The following is a 19809-nucleotide window of genomic DNA, read 5'->3' on the forward strand; positions in this document are numbered from 1 at the left end:
TGCTTTGAAAGTCGTGAAAATGTAACCAAAATAAACCATTAGTAAATATTATTGAAATTAATTAAATCACAATAACAAGTTTTCTTGTTATTTTAAATGCCAACATTTCCGTTTTACAAAACTTGTGATTGCTTAAGGACGTGAAGCTTTTCGCCTTATTATCGCAATGAGGGGTTTGCATTCCTTAATGAATTAGAACTGCCAGGTTCAATGGATATTTCTTGGAAGTTTAATGGTCGACAATAAAATAATATCACGGCGGAAAGTATTTAATTTTCTGTCAGGTATTAATTTCATCATAACTTGAAGAAAATGATTGTGCTTCAAAAGATCTAATTCTTTTGGCAGAGAAGTATCCCATTGACAGATGGCAGATATGTTTGGTGCCTCAGTGACAGGGGAAACAGCAGCTGTGTTGGTCACATGACATTTTCCTTATTTTTTCAACCTGTCCTGTATAGCTGCTTAGACACTGAGAATGGCAGATCAGTGTCTTTAAAGGCTGAAAAAGTTCTAATTTGCCAAATGTCAGTTTCGTGTACTTCTATTGTGGTTGTTCATATTGTGTTATTAATTCAGAGGATGCTGCTGGACAAAAAAGGTTTAGGGGTAGAAAGAGTAAAGAACCGAGGGACTACTCATGCAAAACATCATAAAATATATATGCTACCTCATGTAAGAATTCATCCCGGGGGCGGCCGAGAGGCAGGGGCTGCGACAGACGGTGGCTCGCCTCGCGGCGGACCGTCAGCTCGATCCCGAGATCCAATGACTAGCTTTTAAACTGCAGCAACTTAAAGATACGCTATTGTAGCTAGTAGTGTTGTTATCTCGATATGACTATTCTTACCGAGAGGACACCATGTGGTGAGAAGGGGATACCCAGTAACTGAAGAACAAGAAAAGGAAAAATATAGTAGGACAGATATGAATGTGATGGGGGAAGGTGACAATGCAAGCAAGGCTAGTAATGTATAGTAGGAAACCTCGTATTAGGACAAACGACCTGTGACTATCAATAAGTCGACATCTTACTTTTTGCTATGTGATCGTTAGTTGTTTTTTATACCATTGTTTGTCCAGTGTTAGATAGTCATGTGTGGTACCCATTCTAACGTGCATGTTAGGGGCAGTTTACATGGGGAATCTGCAACATGAAGACGCAATGACTGTGTTGCGGAGTGGCCTCGCGTTTGTTTGGTGTCGGCGAAGAGGGAAGGCAAACACTTGGAATCCTGCCCCCAAAGTGTAAGAATTCGATTGCGGGGGCTTGAGGGGGGCTTTCGCCGCATGCATATCAAAAGCTCTCCCGCGACGCGGGACCGCGCCGATAACGTCAGCACTCGTACACGTCACATTGGGTGTGCAGCGGTGCTACTAAACATTAAAAACGGCAAATATGGCGGAACGTCGGCTTTAATTTACTGTTTTTATAATATTTGTAATTTAAATATGTTGAATGTTTCAATTTTTGTGCCTTTTTGAACAAAAGATAATGCCATTGCTTGGAGTGGGCGGGCATGTTGTCTTCTGGGCTGAGGAGGTCAAAGTGCATCATTCGCTGTCGCCTTGTAAATCTGCACTGCCCCCTGGGGCCTGGTATGAATACTACATTGTTTTCATGCGGAATTGCGACATTGTTCAAATGCAGACGGAACCATATAAATGCAAACATGAAATTTTTCGTCTTCTCGGAGAGTCACTATGGAAACTGCCCCTTAGTCATGTCTAAGATGAAACAGCTGCGTGGGAACTGTCGGACAGGCATGGTCGTGCAACACCTTAGCGTAGCCTCTGTGACCGTTGACAGCCACACTTTTTTTCTAGCTGTGTGGCAATTGCCGTGCACTCCATTTGTCATTATTTTTCAGTTTACATGACGTACTGGAACTGGAATACCAGTGGACCCTAGCCAATACCTACCCTGACTTAGAGTAAAAGTGCAGGAGATTTTTCAATACAACATATGGGGGCCAGCTCGAATACAAATGCAAATTGTATACGGCATTGTCGCAGTGACGTCAAAGTATTGATGGCCATGTGACCGCCGTGCGGGTATGAATCCATCTTAAGAAAGCAAGTCAGCAAAATGCTTCATGGCAAATGGTTGACACTTTGTCGTTGGCAGCTTCTGTCTCTTATTTGCTTTCCACTGGTTTCTTTAAAATTTGAGAAGGGGCGAGGGAATCTCAGCTTTTCTGTTTGCCATATGCATATTCTCCCATACTTTTGTGAGTTTCCTGGTGGTGCTTCAGCTTCCACCAATGTTACAAAATATACATGTTTGGTTTATTCAGGTTTTAACCTACCCATCGAACAAAATCAGCTTGACGAGACTGCTCCTCTGTACACTATAGAGGACAAACAGTATAGAAAATGGATGGCTGAAATGAACAAAAGAACAGCATTTATTAGGCCTGAACGATATATCGTTTGAACATCGTCTTCGCAATGTGCAATACTCACGTCGCAAGGACGTGTGAGATTTTAATTTTTATTTTTTAACATGCAAACTTGTTTCTTCTTAAAGCTCGTACAACGACACAAATTCACTCACGCTGCCCAGAAGAGCCTCTCACTTACAAAATGATGAGTTGTCTTTGATCTTACAGCTCGCGAGTTGTCAGTTGCCAGATCAGAGCTACAAACCTGTCAATCATCGTTAACGTTAAGTACCAAGCCCGTTGCACTGGCAGAAAAGGTTTGGTTGCACTGCTTAGCTGGAAGAGGTATGAGAGGCTGAGTGGACTCACTTAAATGAAGCATTTAATAAAGAAAAGCATTTTTCAAAGTTATTCATGTTTAAAAATAATTGATATTATGACGGCGGCACGGTGACACACTGGTTGGCACGTCCACCCTTGCCTGGTATACCAGACTCACCTCTGTTCCAGTGATTGAGTCTGGCGACCGTCCGGCGGATCAAATTCCGAGGGCGGAGCAAGCCACAGCAAACAGACAGCTGAGTGGACCAATCAGCGACGGGCAGACGTGACGTTATTAAAGCGAAAAGTAATTGGCGTGAGCGGAGAATGGAGAAGTTTATTCAACATGGAACATGGCTAGCGTGAGCCATGTTGACTGTTGTCAATGACTTGTTTTGATGTGTTTTTGGTAATTTAAAACTGGTTTTACCGCGGATTGGAAAATATTCTCGGCTCTCCCGTTCGCCATCTGTGTTGTTGTAGACACGACTTTCGGCGCGAAAGAATGACGTTACCCGTTAAGAACACGTCAGGCAAATAAACGAATCTGATTGGACGATTGATTTTGTACCTTGCTCGAGAGGCTGTTAATGGGCTGGGTCCCAGACTATTACTCACAGTGTTTAAAAAATACAGGGAGAATAGTCTGGCTGTGCCAGGCAATGTCCACCCCACAGTTCTGGGATTTTTGGTTTAATCTCTGGTCTTCCTGTGTGGAGTTGCACGTTTTGTCGGGGTTCCTGCTGATTGAACACTCCAAATTGTTAGTAGGTGCGAGTGTGTGTGTGAATGGTTGTTTGTCAGTATGTGCCCTGCGACTGGCTGGCAACCAGTTCAGGACTCCTTCAGTCTGGACTGAGCTGTGATAAGATCCAGCACCCTTGTGAGGAAGATGAATGAATTATATGAATCTTATGAAAAGTGATTAAAAGTATGGTGTTAAAGGTGATGCAATGGAAAATGTGTGTTCGTTTAAATTTTGCGCAGGTGCACCTTAAGAAAAAAATTGCGCGCACCACTGCAACCAATGCATAAAGTAAATGTGGAGCTTTGTCAATAAATCCCAATGTTAATTTTTTCTAATATTGTTCAGGCCGATCCGAAACTGAGTTATTCAAGTTATCTGGTGGAAATGTGTCTTGTTTTAATATCTCAACCCCCCCACAAATAGCATTCTTTTTTCCTTCAGGTCTAGCGTGTATGTTTGCCATACTGAGTCAATGACAGAATTTCTACGTACTGTATTCCTTTTTTATCCTAATAATTCCTCAGAGACACATTGTGTGCTATCACATATTTCTCCTGTGGGCATTTTAATACCCATCATCACTTTTGCCACCTATGGCCTTTATTTTGTGTTAGTAATGTTCCAGCTATGGCTATATCATTAATTATCAACATCACAGTTAAATCCATAGTGCCTCAAAATGTTGGACATCTAGTCATTTTTGTCTCCATAACAACATATTTCCAGTGTAGTCTGTCAGTCGGGTGTTAATGTTGAAAGAACAATTCTGGCACACACTATAAGCAGCTTTCACCGTGCAGAAACTTCAGTTATATAAGCATTTTAAATATATAAAAAGCCATCTTTTATTCAAAAGCATAAATAACTTACGATTATTGAAATGTATGAATATATTTTTCTCCAGCATATACAATGATGAGCTGCTACTGTTTACTCTATCTGTATCATTTACTGAAATTTTGGCATACAGCATGAAGCAAAGCGTTGACCAAGCTACAGCTCATATGTGATTCGATAATCCTGTCGGTTGTACTTGGAAATCAAGGTGCCATTGTTTGTTTTCAGTGTATGAAGAATTATGCATGTTTACAAGATGTGTACAGATTTTTTCCCCTTTCGATCGAGTAGGATTCGACCAAAGTGGTTCAGTAACCAACCAGTTCCATTAGATGTCTTTTTATTTATGGGATTTTTGAACTTACTGAGTGAATAGCATCCCAACTAGACTGAGACAGAGCAGGATGCCAGAATGTAAGTCAGATGTGATGGGTTGCCCAGGAGGAGGGCGCTAGGTAGGAGGTAGAAAGCCTGTTTGTGTCTTTTTATGAGACTTAAATACACTAGTTGAAATGATCTCTATTTATTATTCTTGTCAACCGTTGAAGAGAAAATACTAATGCTGCATCTTCCACAGCACCCAGCAGATTCTCAGAAATTCTCATCTGTAAAAGTGGCTTATATCACAGAAAGAGTGCAGCTGAGGAGAAAACAAGGTGAGTTGAGGTTACCATGTAACCGCACGTGTCACAACATCTCTTTTCTGTCAGTTCTGACTCGAAACACTTCTTAGAGTTTGAAGCCCAGATGGAAGAGGTTCGTGTGTCACACACATAGCAGAATTGATGTGCTTCAAATCTTTGTACAGTATGTCTGTAAAAGGACATCACCCTCTTTGAAGAGGCTGTCTGTGCAGATACTAGCCTATAGACTAGGGGTGGGCAAACCGGTCGTCGGGGGCCGTATTGGGTCCTGGTCTTTGTTCCAACTGATTCAGCACATACAGTTTAACCAATGAGGTTTCAGCGGAAACAAGAAGCACCTGACTGCAATCAACTGATTGCACTTGTAAGAAACCAGATTGGTGAAAGCCTGTCCTCATGATGGGTATGAACAAAAACCTGCACCCACTGCGGCCCTTTGTGGAATAGTTTTCCCAGCTCTGCGTATAGACACTAATGTTTTTTTCATTATGTTGAATGACTGAGTCCTATTCTTGCAGCATCCATCATACAGTTTTGTTAATCCAAAATGAGCACATTCGAGATGTAACCATACAAATGCAATACTGAACACGACTCCACCTTGTTTTTACCCACTTCCTCTTAAAGGCCTCTCAGCAGGAAGAGAAGAGAAAAGAGGAAGAGACAAAGAAGGGAGGAGGGTTAACAGCTTTCCAGTTTGGGTAGAATAAATATAATAAAGTAAAAAATTAAAGAGGCACCGAAATAAACAACATTGGTGAACAAAGTCAATGACATGAGAAATTATGACTCCTTGGACAACGACCACCATGGAGCGATATGGTGTAGGTGAGTCACCTTGTGACCGTTCATGTACATATGCGTACTTTCTTGCAGAGATGATTGTTTATATAATTTTATACAGTATCTACCTTGTGTGATGACTAGATTTAGATGGATGGATGGATGGATGAAATGACCAATTCGTCACATTTTGTCCGTTCATGTACATATGTGTATTTTCTTGCAGCGTTGTTTATTTGTATAATTTTATGCAGTATCTGCTTGGTGTAATGACATACTTTAAATGCAATTGCCAGCCTGTGGAAAAAGGAAGATGATGTCCCTGCTTAACAGGATGTGAGCAGATGCAAAAAAGAGCCTCTGGGTGAACGAACAGAAATGTTCCATGTAACAGAAATGCAACTATAGATAATGTAATAGATAATGCAGTACAATAATATTATTACCTATTGCTTGAATTTACAAATCTAACAGAAACCAACACATTCATTAGAGCAGATGTGGTTGAAAATGATTGTACCTCCGTTTGTGCAACTGTTTCTATGCAATAGCAGAGGTTCACTGGCTTGTGGCAGACGATAAATCAATTAGGTGCCCGTTTGTTACTTTTTGTGTGGCATATAAGGCATTTTTATATATAAATATTACATTGTTCAAGGGCAATTTATTATATATTGTCAGCACTGATGGTCGTGCTCACGTAAGTGACTAAAAGTCAGGAAGCGGAAGAAGGAAGTTTTATAGAAGTGTGCTTTAACCACTGATGTTTGATTTGTACAGAGAATATCAACAGTAGTTAAGAACTGTGCAAACCCATAAAACCTCTTCCATTGGGAACTGTAATAAGATCTTAGAATTGTAATAGTCTTTTTGCAAAGGTCACTGCCTCCTTTCCAACAGATGGCTTTATATGTATATGCCATTTTGTTGAAAACATTCTGATCAATCAACTTCCCACACAATCAAGTAAAGGTTGAATGCGCACATACTTTATAGAAGTTGAGTTTTTGACTTTTTATCTTAAGGATCTGTTTTACAACTTGTGTAAGAGTTTCATGTTCATCCATGTGCACCCGCTTAAAGATGCCTGCAGAGGCGTAATCCTATGGCTGTTTTACAAATTTCTTTTTTTTCCAGCCATGTGGAACTTTGCTGGCAATGGGCAAAATCAGCTCTCTCTGGAGGTTGGAGACACAGTCTTCATTCAAGAGACCTGCGATGGTATCAAACAGTATTTGCCATATTCCACTATTCACTACTGCTATGCACATTGCAACGTATTCGTGAAATATTTACAATACAGATCAAAATATGTTATGCCAAACAACATGCAAAATAAGCACACGTTAAATACACTAGTCTACAAAATTTTGGAAAATGCGTCAGAGATAAAAATGGCTAAATCGGACTTGCTGTGGTAACATGGATTGCAAAATAAAATATTTTTAGTTCTAGATGGCTAAAGTACTCAAGATATTTAGTGTTAGTTTTTACAAAGATACATTGGTGTAGTTATATAAAATCAGTTTTACAAGTTCGGACATTTGACACAAGATGAAAATATTAGTGTGTGCCACCACCTATAATTATGAAATATGTCAACAGTAACACATTTTGTCTTTTCAACATTTTGGCCAGATACTGTAGTCCAAAAACTACATTGTATCCCAAAAGTGAGTACACCCCTCGCATTTCTGCAGATATTTAAGTATATCTCTTCATGGGACAACACTGACAAAATGACACTTTGACACAATAAAAAGTAGTCTGTGTGCAGCTTATGTAATAATTTATTTTGTCCTTAAAATAACTCAAAATATAGCCATTATTATCCAAATCCCTGGCAACAAAAGTGAGTACACCCCTTAGAAACTCCGTACGTGCCCAAATGTCCAAATTGAGTACTACTTGGGACTACTCATTTTCCCTCCAAAATGTCATGTGACTCGTTACAGAATTGCTGTCAACATTGCTGCAGAGCTTGGAGAGGTGGTGGTGGTGGTGGTTGGGGGGGGGTCAGCCTGTTAGTGTTCAGACCATACGCCGCACTCTACATCAAATTGGTGTGCATGACTGTCACCCCAGGAGGAAGCCTCTTCTGAAGACGGTACACAAGAAAGCCAGCAAACAATTTGCTGAAGACATGTCAACAAAGCACATGGATTACTGGAACCATGTCCTATGGTCTGATGAGACGGGCAGGCTTCTTTAGTGCAGCACTATTATATAAGCTGCACACAGACTACCGGTACTTTTCATTGCGTCAAAGTGTCATTTTGTTAGTGTTATCCCATGAAAAGATGTGCTTAAATATCTGCAGAAATGCGAGGGGTGTACTCACTTTTGTGATACAATGTATAGCAAATGATACTTTGGACCTCATTTATTCATTTTTAATGACAAAAATTTAGTAAAGTTTCACTACTTTTATCCAGGAAGCAATTTGCTTTTGGATTAGTGTTATCTGTAATGTCATTGCAGTTGTGCTGGTGAATGGTGACTATCCTGGCTGACACCCTTGAGTGGTCAGTAGTTGATAGAATATGCACAGACAACCATTAACACTCACATTCGTGAGAATGGTAGAGAATATGAACCTAAAACGGAGAGGCTGAACTGTGATTGTGACGAGGGAGACAGACATGCTAATCACTAGGTAACCGTGACGCTTTCCCAAATTAATAAATATAAACATGCACAGTATAGGAAAAAAATACTTATAAATTAATACTAATAATACTAGTAAAGGCCAAAGGTTTGGACACATGTCATCATTTGCTCGATTTATATATTTAATGACTATTTACATTGTAAATTCTCATTGAAGATATCAAAACTATAAACACGCGGAATTATGTACAGTGTTTCCCACCAATGAACGAGACCGCCACAGTCTCGTTCATTGGTGGTTCATTGGCGTAGCCCACTCCACTCTACTACCCGCGCGCGCGCACACACACAGACACACACACCAACAGGTCGCGCTCATAGACGGGACTACTAGCCTGGTACACCAGACTCATAGCTGTGCTATGCAGGCATGAAAATCTCTCACCTTTCGGCGAAATTCTCCGTTTTGAAGTAAAAAAAGGTGACCTACGTGAATTGCGTAGATCCGAGGAGAAATTCATTTTGGGAGGAGGGGGGGGGTTGGGGAGGTTTTATTTAATATTATCATTATCATCATGTAATTAACTTAGTACGTAAACTGAGCACTTAAGAAATCGGTTCTTTGAAAAAGTGACACTTGGACAGTCAGCAAATCCTTCTAGATACTTCGCTGACGAGAACCAATCATCGGCCCAAGCTGCGTTCCATTATTCCAAACGCGCGCACTCCTTACGTGAACATGGAGTGCTCGGAGAGCCTTTGGTTGCATTGCAAAGCTGTGAAAACAAAAAGCAGGCCTTATCCACACCGGGACAGACCAGAGCGCAGCACACACTTGTCTGTATTTGCCAGCAGATTGAATTTGGTGAGTAATGGTTTCAATCGTTTTCACATTTTGCGATATAAAAAAGTTACTGCCATTCGTAGCTTGCGTTGAACACTGCCAGAGCTAGCCATATCTCCCATGAAAAAAAATAGCTCCCGTTAAATTGGCGTCAAGCTTGTGTATTTAGCGGTAATATAAACGAAGAAACACACTGTTGAGTCAAATTAAGCGGCATGCTCTCGGATGGAGGGGGGCGCCTCGTATCGCTCCCGTCATCCACCTGAGACACGTTATTTTTGGCTGGGACTTGAGCTGACGGCCGGTGTTGTGCCGACACCGGCCCGACGAGTGGTGGGAATGACTCTTGCTTCTTAAAGCTTTTCAGAAATACAGGGATCCCTCGTTTTTCGCGGTTAATGGGGACCAGAACCCGCCGCAATAAGTGAAAACCGCGAAGTAGCGCCCCCCCCCCCATTTTTTGGTGCGTGTTCAATGTATTTATTCAGATTTTACATTGGAAAAAAGATACATATATATATAAGACATGTTTTTTCACTTTTTTCACCAAAGTATCATTTATAAATGGTTTTCAAGCACTTCAAAATGTAAGAATTATGATAAGTTTTAAACATGTTACTGCCCCACCGAATTATTTTTAAACAAGAAAAAAGTAGTAAGAAAATGCTTGGCTTTATTAAATGCTTCATAGTGAGTCTACTCAAACCCTCTCAGGCTTTGTTAAACAGTGATTGACACATGTGCAAAGTTTTTATTTATATTTTTTTGTTTGAAGCAACTTATTTGATTGAATAATAAAGACACAAATGTCCTAGCCAACATGTGGCCCAAACGCAAAACAACATTACTTCAATGGAAAAATTTGTTTCAATCAAGAAAAATAGTTTTCAAATGCTTTTTTTTGTCTCAAATTTATTTTTGCAATCAAAAACATTTTTTTTTATTGAAGTGACTTTTTTGGGATTAAAAGTATATACTGTATTTTGATTGAAGCAACTCTGTTTTTCATAGAAGTAACTTTGTTTTTTGATTGAATAATAACACAAATCTACCTCCATCGTTATTGAGAGAGAAAGAAATTAAGAAAGCTTTAAAACTAAAAGCCACCGGGGAGTCCGTTTTTTTTTAAATTTATTTTTCATTTTTATTATTTTTTTAGTATTTATATTTCATTACATAGACATGCCTCGTAGGGAAAGAAGATTGAGGGATAAAAAAGGAGTTGGATGAGGCTGCTAAAGGCAGTGGATACCTCATGAGCTGGGTGAATAGCAGACCTGGTAAGAACAAGTTTGCAAGGATAGTCGGGTATTAAATACAATTATAAACACAATTACAATGTTATTTTTCTATAAGATTTTATGTCATTGCTTTATTAATCATTAGGTGCTAGAGTTGTTAAGTATGGATAATAATGAAATAATAGTTTTGAGAAAACTGTGCTGTTGGTGGCTCAGTGACCATCTGATGTGGTTTGTTCTCAGATGAACAAGTTGAGGAAGGAAGTTTTGATGCAGAGGTTGAAGGAAGAAAAGAGGCAGACTGAGTCACAGCCAGGAAGTGTTGATGACAGTTTTGATTTCTATTCACTGTTGCCCCCTCCCAATTAAAGTATGTCACAGTCGCAACCAATTATTATCTAAAGCTGATTAAAATTGAAGTTATGTTGTTTTAAGGTGTATTAAATACTTGTTCATGTGCCCCTTTTGATCTACGAGCACCCGCCCCTCCACCGGTCTCTGCACGGCCCTGCTGAAACACAGTGTGGGTCGACAGAGCTCAATATTTTGTTGGGGTGTACAGTGTACTGGAACATATTTCCTCCACACCCTTCTCACCTTTTTAACCCCTGACCCATTTTCATGCCTGGCTTTGAGAGTATGAGTCTGGCCACCATTCAGCAGAAAAAAATTTCCAGGGCGGAGCCAGCCATAGCAAATAGACAGCGGAACGGACCAATCAGCGATGGGCTGATGCGACGTCGGTAAAGCGACAAGAAACTAGCGAGAGACATTTCAACATATTCAACATGGCCAGCGCGAAACAGACTGTTGGTTTTAGCGACTCGATGTGTTTTTGGTCATGTAAAACCGAATTCACCGCGGATTGGAACATATTGCCGCTGAGTCTGGTGTACCAGGCTACGGGACTACTGTCTGCTGCATTCTGCTGCATTTGGCGAGATCCGGCGACACCGAATACAACAATTTATATTACATTCAGTGGTCTCAAAATGCCCTAAAGAGATACACCAGGCTTGAAAATGTACACACACACCTAGACATGTGCCGGTTACCGGTTTCACGGTTTACCGTGGTGTGAAAACGTCGCGGTTTCAAAACCACTAAAATTTTCTGTCATACCTTAGTACGTTATTCGCTATTTTTCATGTGCCAAAATGCAGCCGAAGTGGCTTGGTCTGGCAGCGGTCACCCCTTCCCGTTTGTTGCCGTGAGTGTCAGTGATGCTATTCTGCTAAACAGCCAGCAAACCCAAAAACAAATCGTCCAAATACAAGGCGTACTTTTCTTCAACTTATTGAGCTCTCAAATCGTGGTGAAATATACAAATGAATACATTTAAAACGTTGTACAATTGTATTTTTCCACGTGTGATTAGGTTCAACAGGATATCAGTAGCACCATTAAAAAATTCGCCAAAACTAAAACGCACATTTTCCTTTCAAATTCAATATACAAACTAAAACTTACAAAGACGAATGTTAGCCTAGGCTAAGCTGGGAGACCAGCTTCGTCGAGGTTTTATGTCTCACAGCCGCTGAGAGACAAGCTTGAATGAAGGGGGGAAAGAAAAAGAATCGCGTCAAAGATCGCTAATTGAGAAAGGAAGTCTCACTCCTCACTTTTTTTTTTTTTATTTTTTAGATGAAACCTTTCCTCAACAATATTTATATTTTAACGAATTTATAAAACTAACTTATACATTTTTAACTAACTTAATAACCTATGAATTCTTTGTTCTTTTTAACACAAAGGCATGGCATCATGTAGACTAGAGTTGACAAAGTGGCTGTAAATGGCGAAACTTCACTTGAGCTTCCCCCCTCAAAAAAAGTCATACAGTATATATTTTTAATTTTATTTAGAAGTCTTTTTACTCTTTATAGCAATTATTTTGTTCTTACTCTAATATTGAGCAACTTGAGCTTTGGCTGTGGGTATAGTCTAGGTTCTATTTATTTTAATTTTATATAAAATATTTGTTATTTTTTGTTTATTTATTTTCACATTATATTCATGTTCCAATTTGCATATATGTTTTGAAAAAAAATCCTGTTCAATGGAAATTTTTTTTTTTTTTTTTTAAACCCATACATCTCAAAATTTTGGAGCTATAATTGCAATACCGTGATACTGTGAAACCGCGGTATTTTTGCTCACGGTTATCGTACCGTGAAAATCTCATACCGGCACATGCCTACACACACCATACCCCGAGGGTCAGAGACCCTCCCACCACAGTCTCCTAAAATCCTGTGGGAAACACTGATGTACTTGACAAAAAATGGTGCAACATTTGCCGTGAGAATCCGAATGTCGTTAATAAGAGCAGCGCATTTTATGTAGGGTCAAAGAATTTTAGCCATCCAAACTTTGAAAAGCACGAAAAAAACAGAGCATGTGGCAATTAAGCAAACTATCGATGTCAGACAGAACCCCACTCGCCCTATGGACAAGTGGCGGAAAAAAGTTATTGAAGAACAGCGCCATGCACTGACAAACGTGTTTTTGCTGGCATTTCACAAAGCTAAACATGCACGTTCAATGAGCTCTTATGAGGAGGACATCCCACTTTTACAAAGGCTTGGAGTTAATGTGGGAGCCGCATATGAATGCCCTTTATTTTGGATTAGTGCTTTTATGTTTATTTCTTTACATTTCACTTCAAAGTAATGGCAATTTTGTTGTGCCACTTGATAATCAAGCAGTAATTGTTAATATAATTAATTAAAGGTAATTGGCTCTAAGTAAAGCTTGTCATAATTTTATCGCATCAGGCGGGTCGGCTCTCAAGCTCAATGAGGACCAAGTCACATCTCCAGGTCCTCCTCTGAGAACCTGGGCAAAAAAAATATGTGCACCCCTGTTTATATTCTACTTTCTTTAAAGTATCCACCCTTTGTTCTAATTTCTTTTTTGCACACTTTTGGCACTCTTTGTAAGCTTCAAGATGTAGTCACCTGAAAAGGTTTTCACTTCACAGGTGTGCCTTAGTAGGGTTAATAGTTGGAATTTCTTGTTTTTTCATTGGGATTGGGACCATCATTGTATTCCACTGAATGAGGTGTGTCCAAACTTTTGGCCTGTACTGTGTATATATATTCAAAAGTTCCAGTGCAAGGATGAAGATTCAAACTCTGAGGTGCCATTATATTTTAAATGGCTAAGCCATTGTAGGATTTACTGGATTAGTGGATAAGGAAATGTACAGACCTCATGTGAACTCACTCAACCGTTGAATTCTGCATATACTGCAAGGAGAAGAACACTTGTTTTATTATGCAGACTAGACAGCGAGCAGCAGGGCATATTAGAAATATAAAGACTACTGTGCAGGCGAAAGTTGAATTAACCCTTTCAGGGTCAGTGCTCACTACAACGGACAGCTATTCAAAGGTTGATACTTAAGAACTTTATCACTTTATCAAGCAAGTGGCTATTTTTGGTAATTTAAAAAAAAAAGGTCATTATAAAAACATATATTCGCAATAATTAGATACTTAAAAAAATATTGGTTATCATTGCATTTTTTACATTTATTTTTTGTCATTGTAAATAAATGTATGAATCAAAAAAAATTTAATAAAAACTAATCTAATGAAACTAAAATGAATAAAATCAGAAATACACACTGGTTACGCCCCCATGTAACCCACCTCCCACAATACAAACACACAAAGTATTTACCATAACTTTCGGACTATATGGCGCACCTGACTATTAGCCCCCACCCACTAAATTTGACACGAAAACGGCATTTGTTCATCGATAAGCCGCACTGGACTTTAAGCCGCAGCTGTCCTCACTGTATTATGAGATATTTACACCAAAATATTTTAACCGGTAACACTTTATTTGACAGCGGAATCATAAGACCGTTATGAGACCAAATGAACCACAATGAAGCTTTGAAACAATTGGCCGCTAAGCTTCATTGCTTGAAGAAGCTTCTTTTGGCCATCACTGCTCCCTTGGGGGAGACAGTCTTCGTCTGCTGTCAACACTGTTGTCGTCCAACATGCCTCCTAGCATGCATTGCAGCGCTACGGATGTAAATAACAATCAAAAATCATATTCTGTGGTAATTGACTTTTCCAGTTGTTTCATTGATTGCTAGTTAGGGTATTTTGGCAACACATTTGACAGTGGCGCCATAAGACTGTCATAAGACCATCACAATTATGACATGACACTGCCATTAGCATTAATGAATGTTTATGACAAATGTCATTTTGTGTCATCTGGCAAATTATCTCTTTTGAATGGATGTACGTAAAAGGTCCGAGCTGGACATAAATGGAGTTAGTGACCTAAGTTGCCGAGTGACACTTGTTGACATATATAATAAGCATTCATTAATGCTCATGACAATGTCATGTCATAATTGTGACTGTCTTATGGCAGTCTTATAATGCCGCTGTCAAATAAAGTGTTACCTATTAACCCAAATAAATCAACAATTAAGCTGTACTGGACCATAAGTCGCAGGATTCAAAATGAGGGGAAAGAGTAGCTGTTTATAGTCCGAAAATTACGGTAACTCACTGCATGACTTTGATGGTGATATACGTAATTCATTGAAACCAGTAAAATAGATTTCAAACGCTCATGTTTCAGTGCCATTGGCACCAGTAGATTTTGACTAGGAGGGGCGAATGGAGTTATTCATGTTATCTATTGAGAACTAATGTATATACTTTTCACTGGGAGCACTCATCAAAAGTGCAAGTGTAAATACAGATTAATGAGAAACAACAACAACAACAACAAAAATGGTTAAATAAAACACCTCAAAATCTTAATTGAGATGACAGGGAATCCCAAAAAGACAAGCTAAAGCTCAGTTCTATCAATGAAAAAGAAAGGTAGAAAGTTAACCTCTGAAATTTTTCACCTGTTAGATAAATGCTTATTTGAGCAACGCCTCAACCACAAACCATGAATTTAAGAGTAAACATGACACAAAAACATGGTAACATTTTTACGTAAGCTAAAATAATATTCATTCATTCATTCATTTTCCATGCCGCTTATAATAATACTAAAATAAAAACACAAGCCCGGAGTAAGTTTGTGCCAACATTGTTCCACGTTGAGCAAAACGCTGTCAAAAAGGTTGCTGAGCTTTCTCTGTCACCGAATTGAGTTCTTAGTTTGTGAGCTCTAGAAAGACAGATTTCAGAAAATGTGACATTACACATTTCAACTTTTGCTTTAGTTATGGTAAATGAGTAGGTGTAGTGGAACCTTGGAAATTAGAGCGATTTTACATATAGAGAACTGTTTCCATCAAGTATGAGAGATGAAACTTGCCAAGCACTGACACAAGATGTCTGTTTATTGACATTAAACCCACCAAATATACTGGTAAATCATGTAATGTGTATTTTTTCTCCTTTTAGGGTGGTACAAAGGCTACTTGGCCAGGAACAAAGCCCATCAGGTAACAAGTATGACATTGGAGCTTGCATGACAAAAGCTATAATGACATATTGATATTTGAGTGATGTTCTGCTCTAGTTATGTGTTGACAGAAAATCATTTAAAAAATTAATTACTTCATTACAATTTTCACTCCAGGGTGTATTCCCTGCCAGTTTCGTACACCTGAAGGAGGTAATTGTTGCGCATCGTCGGTAAGTGAAATTAAAATAAAATGTAAATTGTTGTTATTGGGTGTATATATTTGAGGATTTGGAGCAGAGATGTTTATATAGAAGGCAGCAGCGTGAAATTAGGGGGCTGCAATATATTTGTACTACAGTGGGGCAAATAAGTACTTAGTCAACCACTAATTGTGCAAGTTCTCCCACTTGAAAATATTAGAGAGGCCTGTAATTGTCAACATGGTTAAACCTCAACCATGAGAGACAGAATGTGGAAAAAAAACAGAAAATCACATTGTTTGATTTTTAAAGAATTTATTTGTAAATCATGGTGGAAAATAAGTATTTGGTCGATACCAAAAGTTCATCTCAATACTTTCTTATGTACCCTTTTGTTGGCAATAACGGAGGCCAAACGTTTTCTGTAACTCTTCACAAGCTTTTCACACACTGTTGCTGGTATTTTGGCCCATTCCTCCATGCAGATCTCCTCTAGAGCAGTGATGTTTTGGGACTGTCGTTGGGCAACATGGACTTTCAACTCCCTCCGCAGATTTTCTATGGGGTAGAGACCTGGAGACTGGCTAGGCCACTCCAGGACCTTGAAATGCTTCTTACGAAGCCACTCCTTTGTTGCCCTGGATGTGTGTTTGGGATCAATGTCATGCTGAAAGACCCTGCCATGTCTCATCTTCAATGCCCTTGCTGATGGAAGGAGATTTTCACTCAAAATCTCTCGATACATGGCCCCATTCATTCTTTCCTTTACACAGATGAGTCGTCCTGGTCCCTTTGCAGAAAACAGCCCCAAAGTATGATGTTTCCACCCCCATGCTTCACAGTGGGTATTGTGCAATCAGTATTCTTTTTCCTCCAAACAAGAGAACCTGTGTTTCTACCAAAAAGTTCTATTTCGGTTTCATCTGACCATAACACATTCTCCCAGTCCTCTTCTGGATCATTCAAATGCTCTCTAGCGAACCGCAGACGGGCCTGGACGTGTACTTTCTTCAGCAGGGGGACACATCTGGCAATGCAGGATTTGGTTCCCTGGCGGCGCATTGTGTTACTGATAGTAGCCTTTGTTACTGTGGTCCCAGCTCTCTGTAGGTCATTCACTAGGTCCCCCCGTGTGGTTCTGGGATTTTTGCTCCCCGTTATTGTTATCATTTTGACGCCACGGGGTGAGGAGGGAGTTGAAAGTCCGTGTTGCCCAATGACAGCTCCAAACCATCACTGCTCTAGAGGAGATCTGCATGGAGGAATGGGCCAAAATGCCAGCAACAGTGTGTGAAAAGCTTGTGAAGAGTTGCAGAAAACGTTTGGCCTCCGTTATTGCCAACAAAGGGTACATAACAAAGTATTGAGATGAACTTTTGGTATAGACCAAATACTTATTTTCCACCATGATTTGCAAATAAATTCTTTAAAAATCAAACAATGTGATTTTCTGTTATTTTTTTCTCCACATTCTGTCTCTCATGATTAAGGTTTACCCATGTTGACAATTACAGGCCTCTCTAATATTTTCAAGTGGGAGAACTTATACAATTAGTGGTTGACTAAATACTTATTTGCCCCACTGTATATTGGCCTAGTGGTATTTTTACTTCATAGAATTCAATTTTAAAACTTCCTTAGTTTCTTGCTGGTTAATTTTAAAATGTCATAATTTGCTGTAGACACATTTATTACAATACATTGGCTATAACACTTCCAAACCTGTGCTACTACTCAGTGATAAGGAGGTGGTGATGTCTGCAGAGATGCCTCTAGTGAAAGAGGTGACCATGACACTGAGAGAATGGGGAAGCATATGGAAGCAGCTCTTTGTGGTAAACATAAATACACATCAACCGTCACAGTGGTAGAATGGAAGTACTGTATATACGTAAATGCTATGTGGTCACCTCTGCAGGCTAACAAGGGGACGAGTGTAAGGCAGGTGCAGAGGCTGATGTGGGAGCTGATGGAATGGCGTTCCCAGCTCCTCTCTGGAACTCTGCCCACAGATGAATTCAAGGAACTCAGACAGAAGGTTATCTCCAAGATTGATTATGGAAACAAGTATGTTAAAAACAAAAAAAAAAGTGTTTTCATGTAGTCAGGAAGTACTGTACTATACAGGCATGAAAATCTCTCACCTTTCGGCGAAATTCGCCGTTTTGAAGTCAAAAAGGATGACCTACGTGAATCGTGTAGATCCGAGGAGAAAATTTTTTAAGGGGGGGGGGGTCGTTTGTAGGCATGTGCCAGTTACCTTCACGGATTACCATGCTATGAAAACGTCGCGGTTACAAAACCACTAAAATTTTCCGTCATACAGTAGTACGTATTCGTTATTTTTCATGTGTCGAAAATGCAGCCAGAATTAGCTTGGCGCGGCAGCGCTTACCCCTTCCCCTGTTTGATGCTGCATGTGTCAGTGACGCTATTCCAGCAAACCCAAAAACAAGCACTCCAAACGCAAGGCGTAAATTCTTTAATTTATTGATCTCTCAAATCGTGGTAACTGAAATATACCAAATGAATACATTTAAAACGTTGTACACTCGTATTTTTCCACATGTGAGTAGCTTCAACAGTTTAGCTTCATGAAAAAGTTCGTCAGAAACAAAACACACATTTTCCTTTCAAATTCAATACACAAAGTTACTAAAAACTTACAAAGACGAATGATAGGCAAGGCTTAGCTAGGACAGCAACTTCATTGAGGTTAATCACAGCCGCTGAGAGAGAAACCAGTTTGTATGCGGGGAGGAAAAAAAAAAAAAAAAAAAAGAGCGTCAAAGATCGCTAATTGCGACAGATGATCTTGTACTAAGCACAAATTCACATTCGCTGGAGGAGGTAAAGTATCACTCCCAATTGTTTTTAGATGAATGCATTTGCCAGCATATTGAATTTAGTGAGTAATGGTTTTCGTTTTCATATTTTGTGGTATGACAAAGTTACTGCCGTTCGTTGCAGCTTGCGTTGAACACTGCCGGAGCGTCCGGTGAAAAAATAGCTCCTGTTAAGGTAGCGTCAAGCTTGTGTATTTAACGGTAATATAAAAGCAGTGTTGTCAATAACGCGGTATCCTAATGCGTAACTAATCTGATTACTTTCTTTCAGTAAAGAACAATCTAACGCGTTCATTTTTCTAAATCAGTAATCTGAGTAAAATTACTTTCCTTGATGCCTGTGCGTTACTATTTTGTTATTGCCCCATAATGTGTGTAGAATGAAGAATACTGTAGTCATGGGAGTGACATCACATGTCACATTTTTTAATCGGGGATGGAACAAAAAGGGTCACGTGTATTACCATGATGCGTGAGCGCTGGGAGTTTGCGGCCAAAACAACATAGCCTTGCTACCTCGCCAGGATGCAATGAAATAGGCAGGAGATATACTACAAACGGCTGCATTTGCACACTGGAAACACAGCCATTACTTCACATTTTTGTCCAGTAAAGATAACAAAAATATCTCCGTGCACTGCAAACTTTGCGCTGGCTCAAAAAGACTGTCCACCGCTATAAGCATCCAATTCAAGCACCACTTGGAGTTACAGCACAACAGGGAATTACAGCACAACAGGTAACACGACAGCCAGGACTTTTTGATACTGCTCGTGCTCAATCCTCGGTTCAAGCTCAGTTGTTGTTGAGGGTTTTGAAAGCTTAGGTTTAAAGAAATTCTAAATATCCATCTTGCCTCCTCAGCTGTAGTTTTGGCTAAGCAATGCAAACGGCTGTCTCTAAGGTTCTATAGTCACATGATCTGTTCGAAAAATAATTTGGACC

At 39.6% G+C, this 19809-nt stretch overlaps 1 protein-coding gene across 6 annotated transcripts in view; it reads left to right on the plus strand.

The window, feature by feature from the left end:
- LOC130924409 (dedicator of cytokinesis protein 2-like) overlaps window positions 1–19809 on the plus strand; it is a 315198-nt gene that overhangs the window by 48698 nt on the left and 246691 nt on the right. For 5 of the 6 annotated variants that reach the window (XM_057850956.1, XM_057850960.1, XM_057850959.1 and 2 more), the window contains 6 exons: window positions 4868–4946; window positions 6855–6938; window positions 15815–15855; window positions 15993–16048; window positions 17757–17853; window positions 17937–18085. In XM_057850956.1, the coding sequence (XP_057706939.1) occupies window positions 4868–4946; window positions 6855–6938; window positions 15815–15855; window positions 15993–16048; window positions 17757–17853; window positions 17937–18085 (506 nt within the window). Of the gene's footprint in view, window positions 1–4867; window positions 4947–5561; window positions 5763–6854; window positions 6939–15814; window positions 15856–15992; window positions 16049–17756; window positions 17854–17936; window positions 18086–19809 lie in introns of all 6 variants that reach the window. The other variant, XM_057850958.1, reaches the window with a different exon arrangement.

The sequence above is a fragment of the Corythoichthys intestinalis genome, chromosome 11 (assembly GCF_030265065.1).
Source record: "Corythoichthys intestinalis isolate RoL2023-P3 chromosome 11, ASM3026506v1, whole genome shotgun sequence".
Lineage (NCBI taxonomy): Eukaryota > Metazoa > Chordata > Actinopteri > Syngnathiformes > Syngnathidae > Corythoichthys > Corythoichthys intestinalis.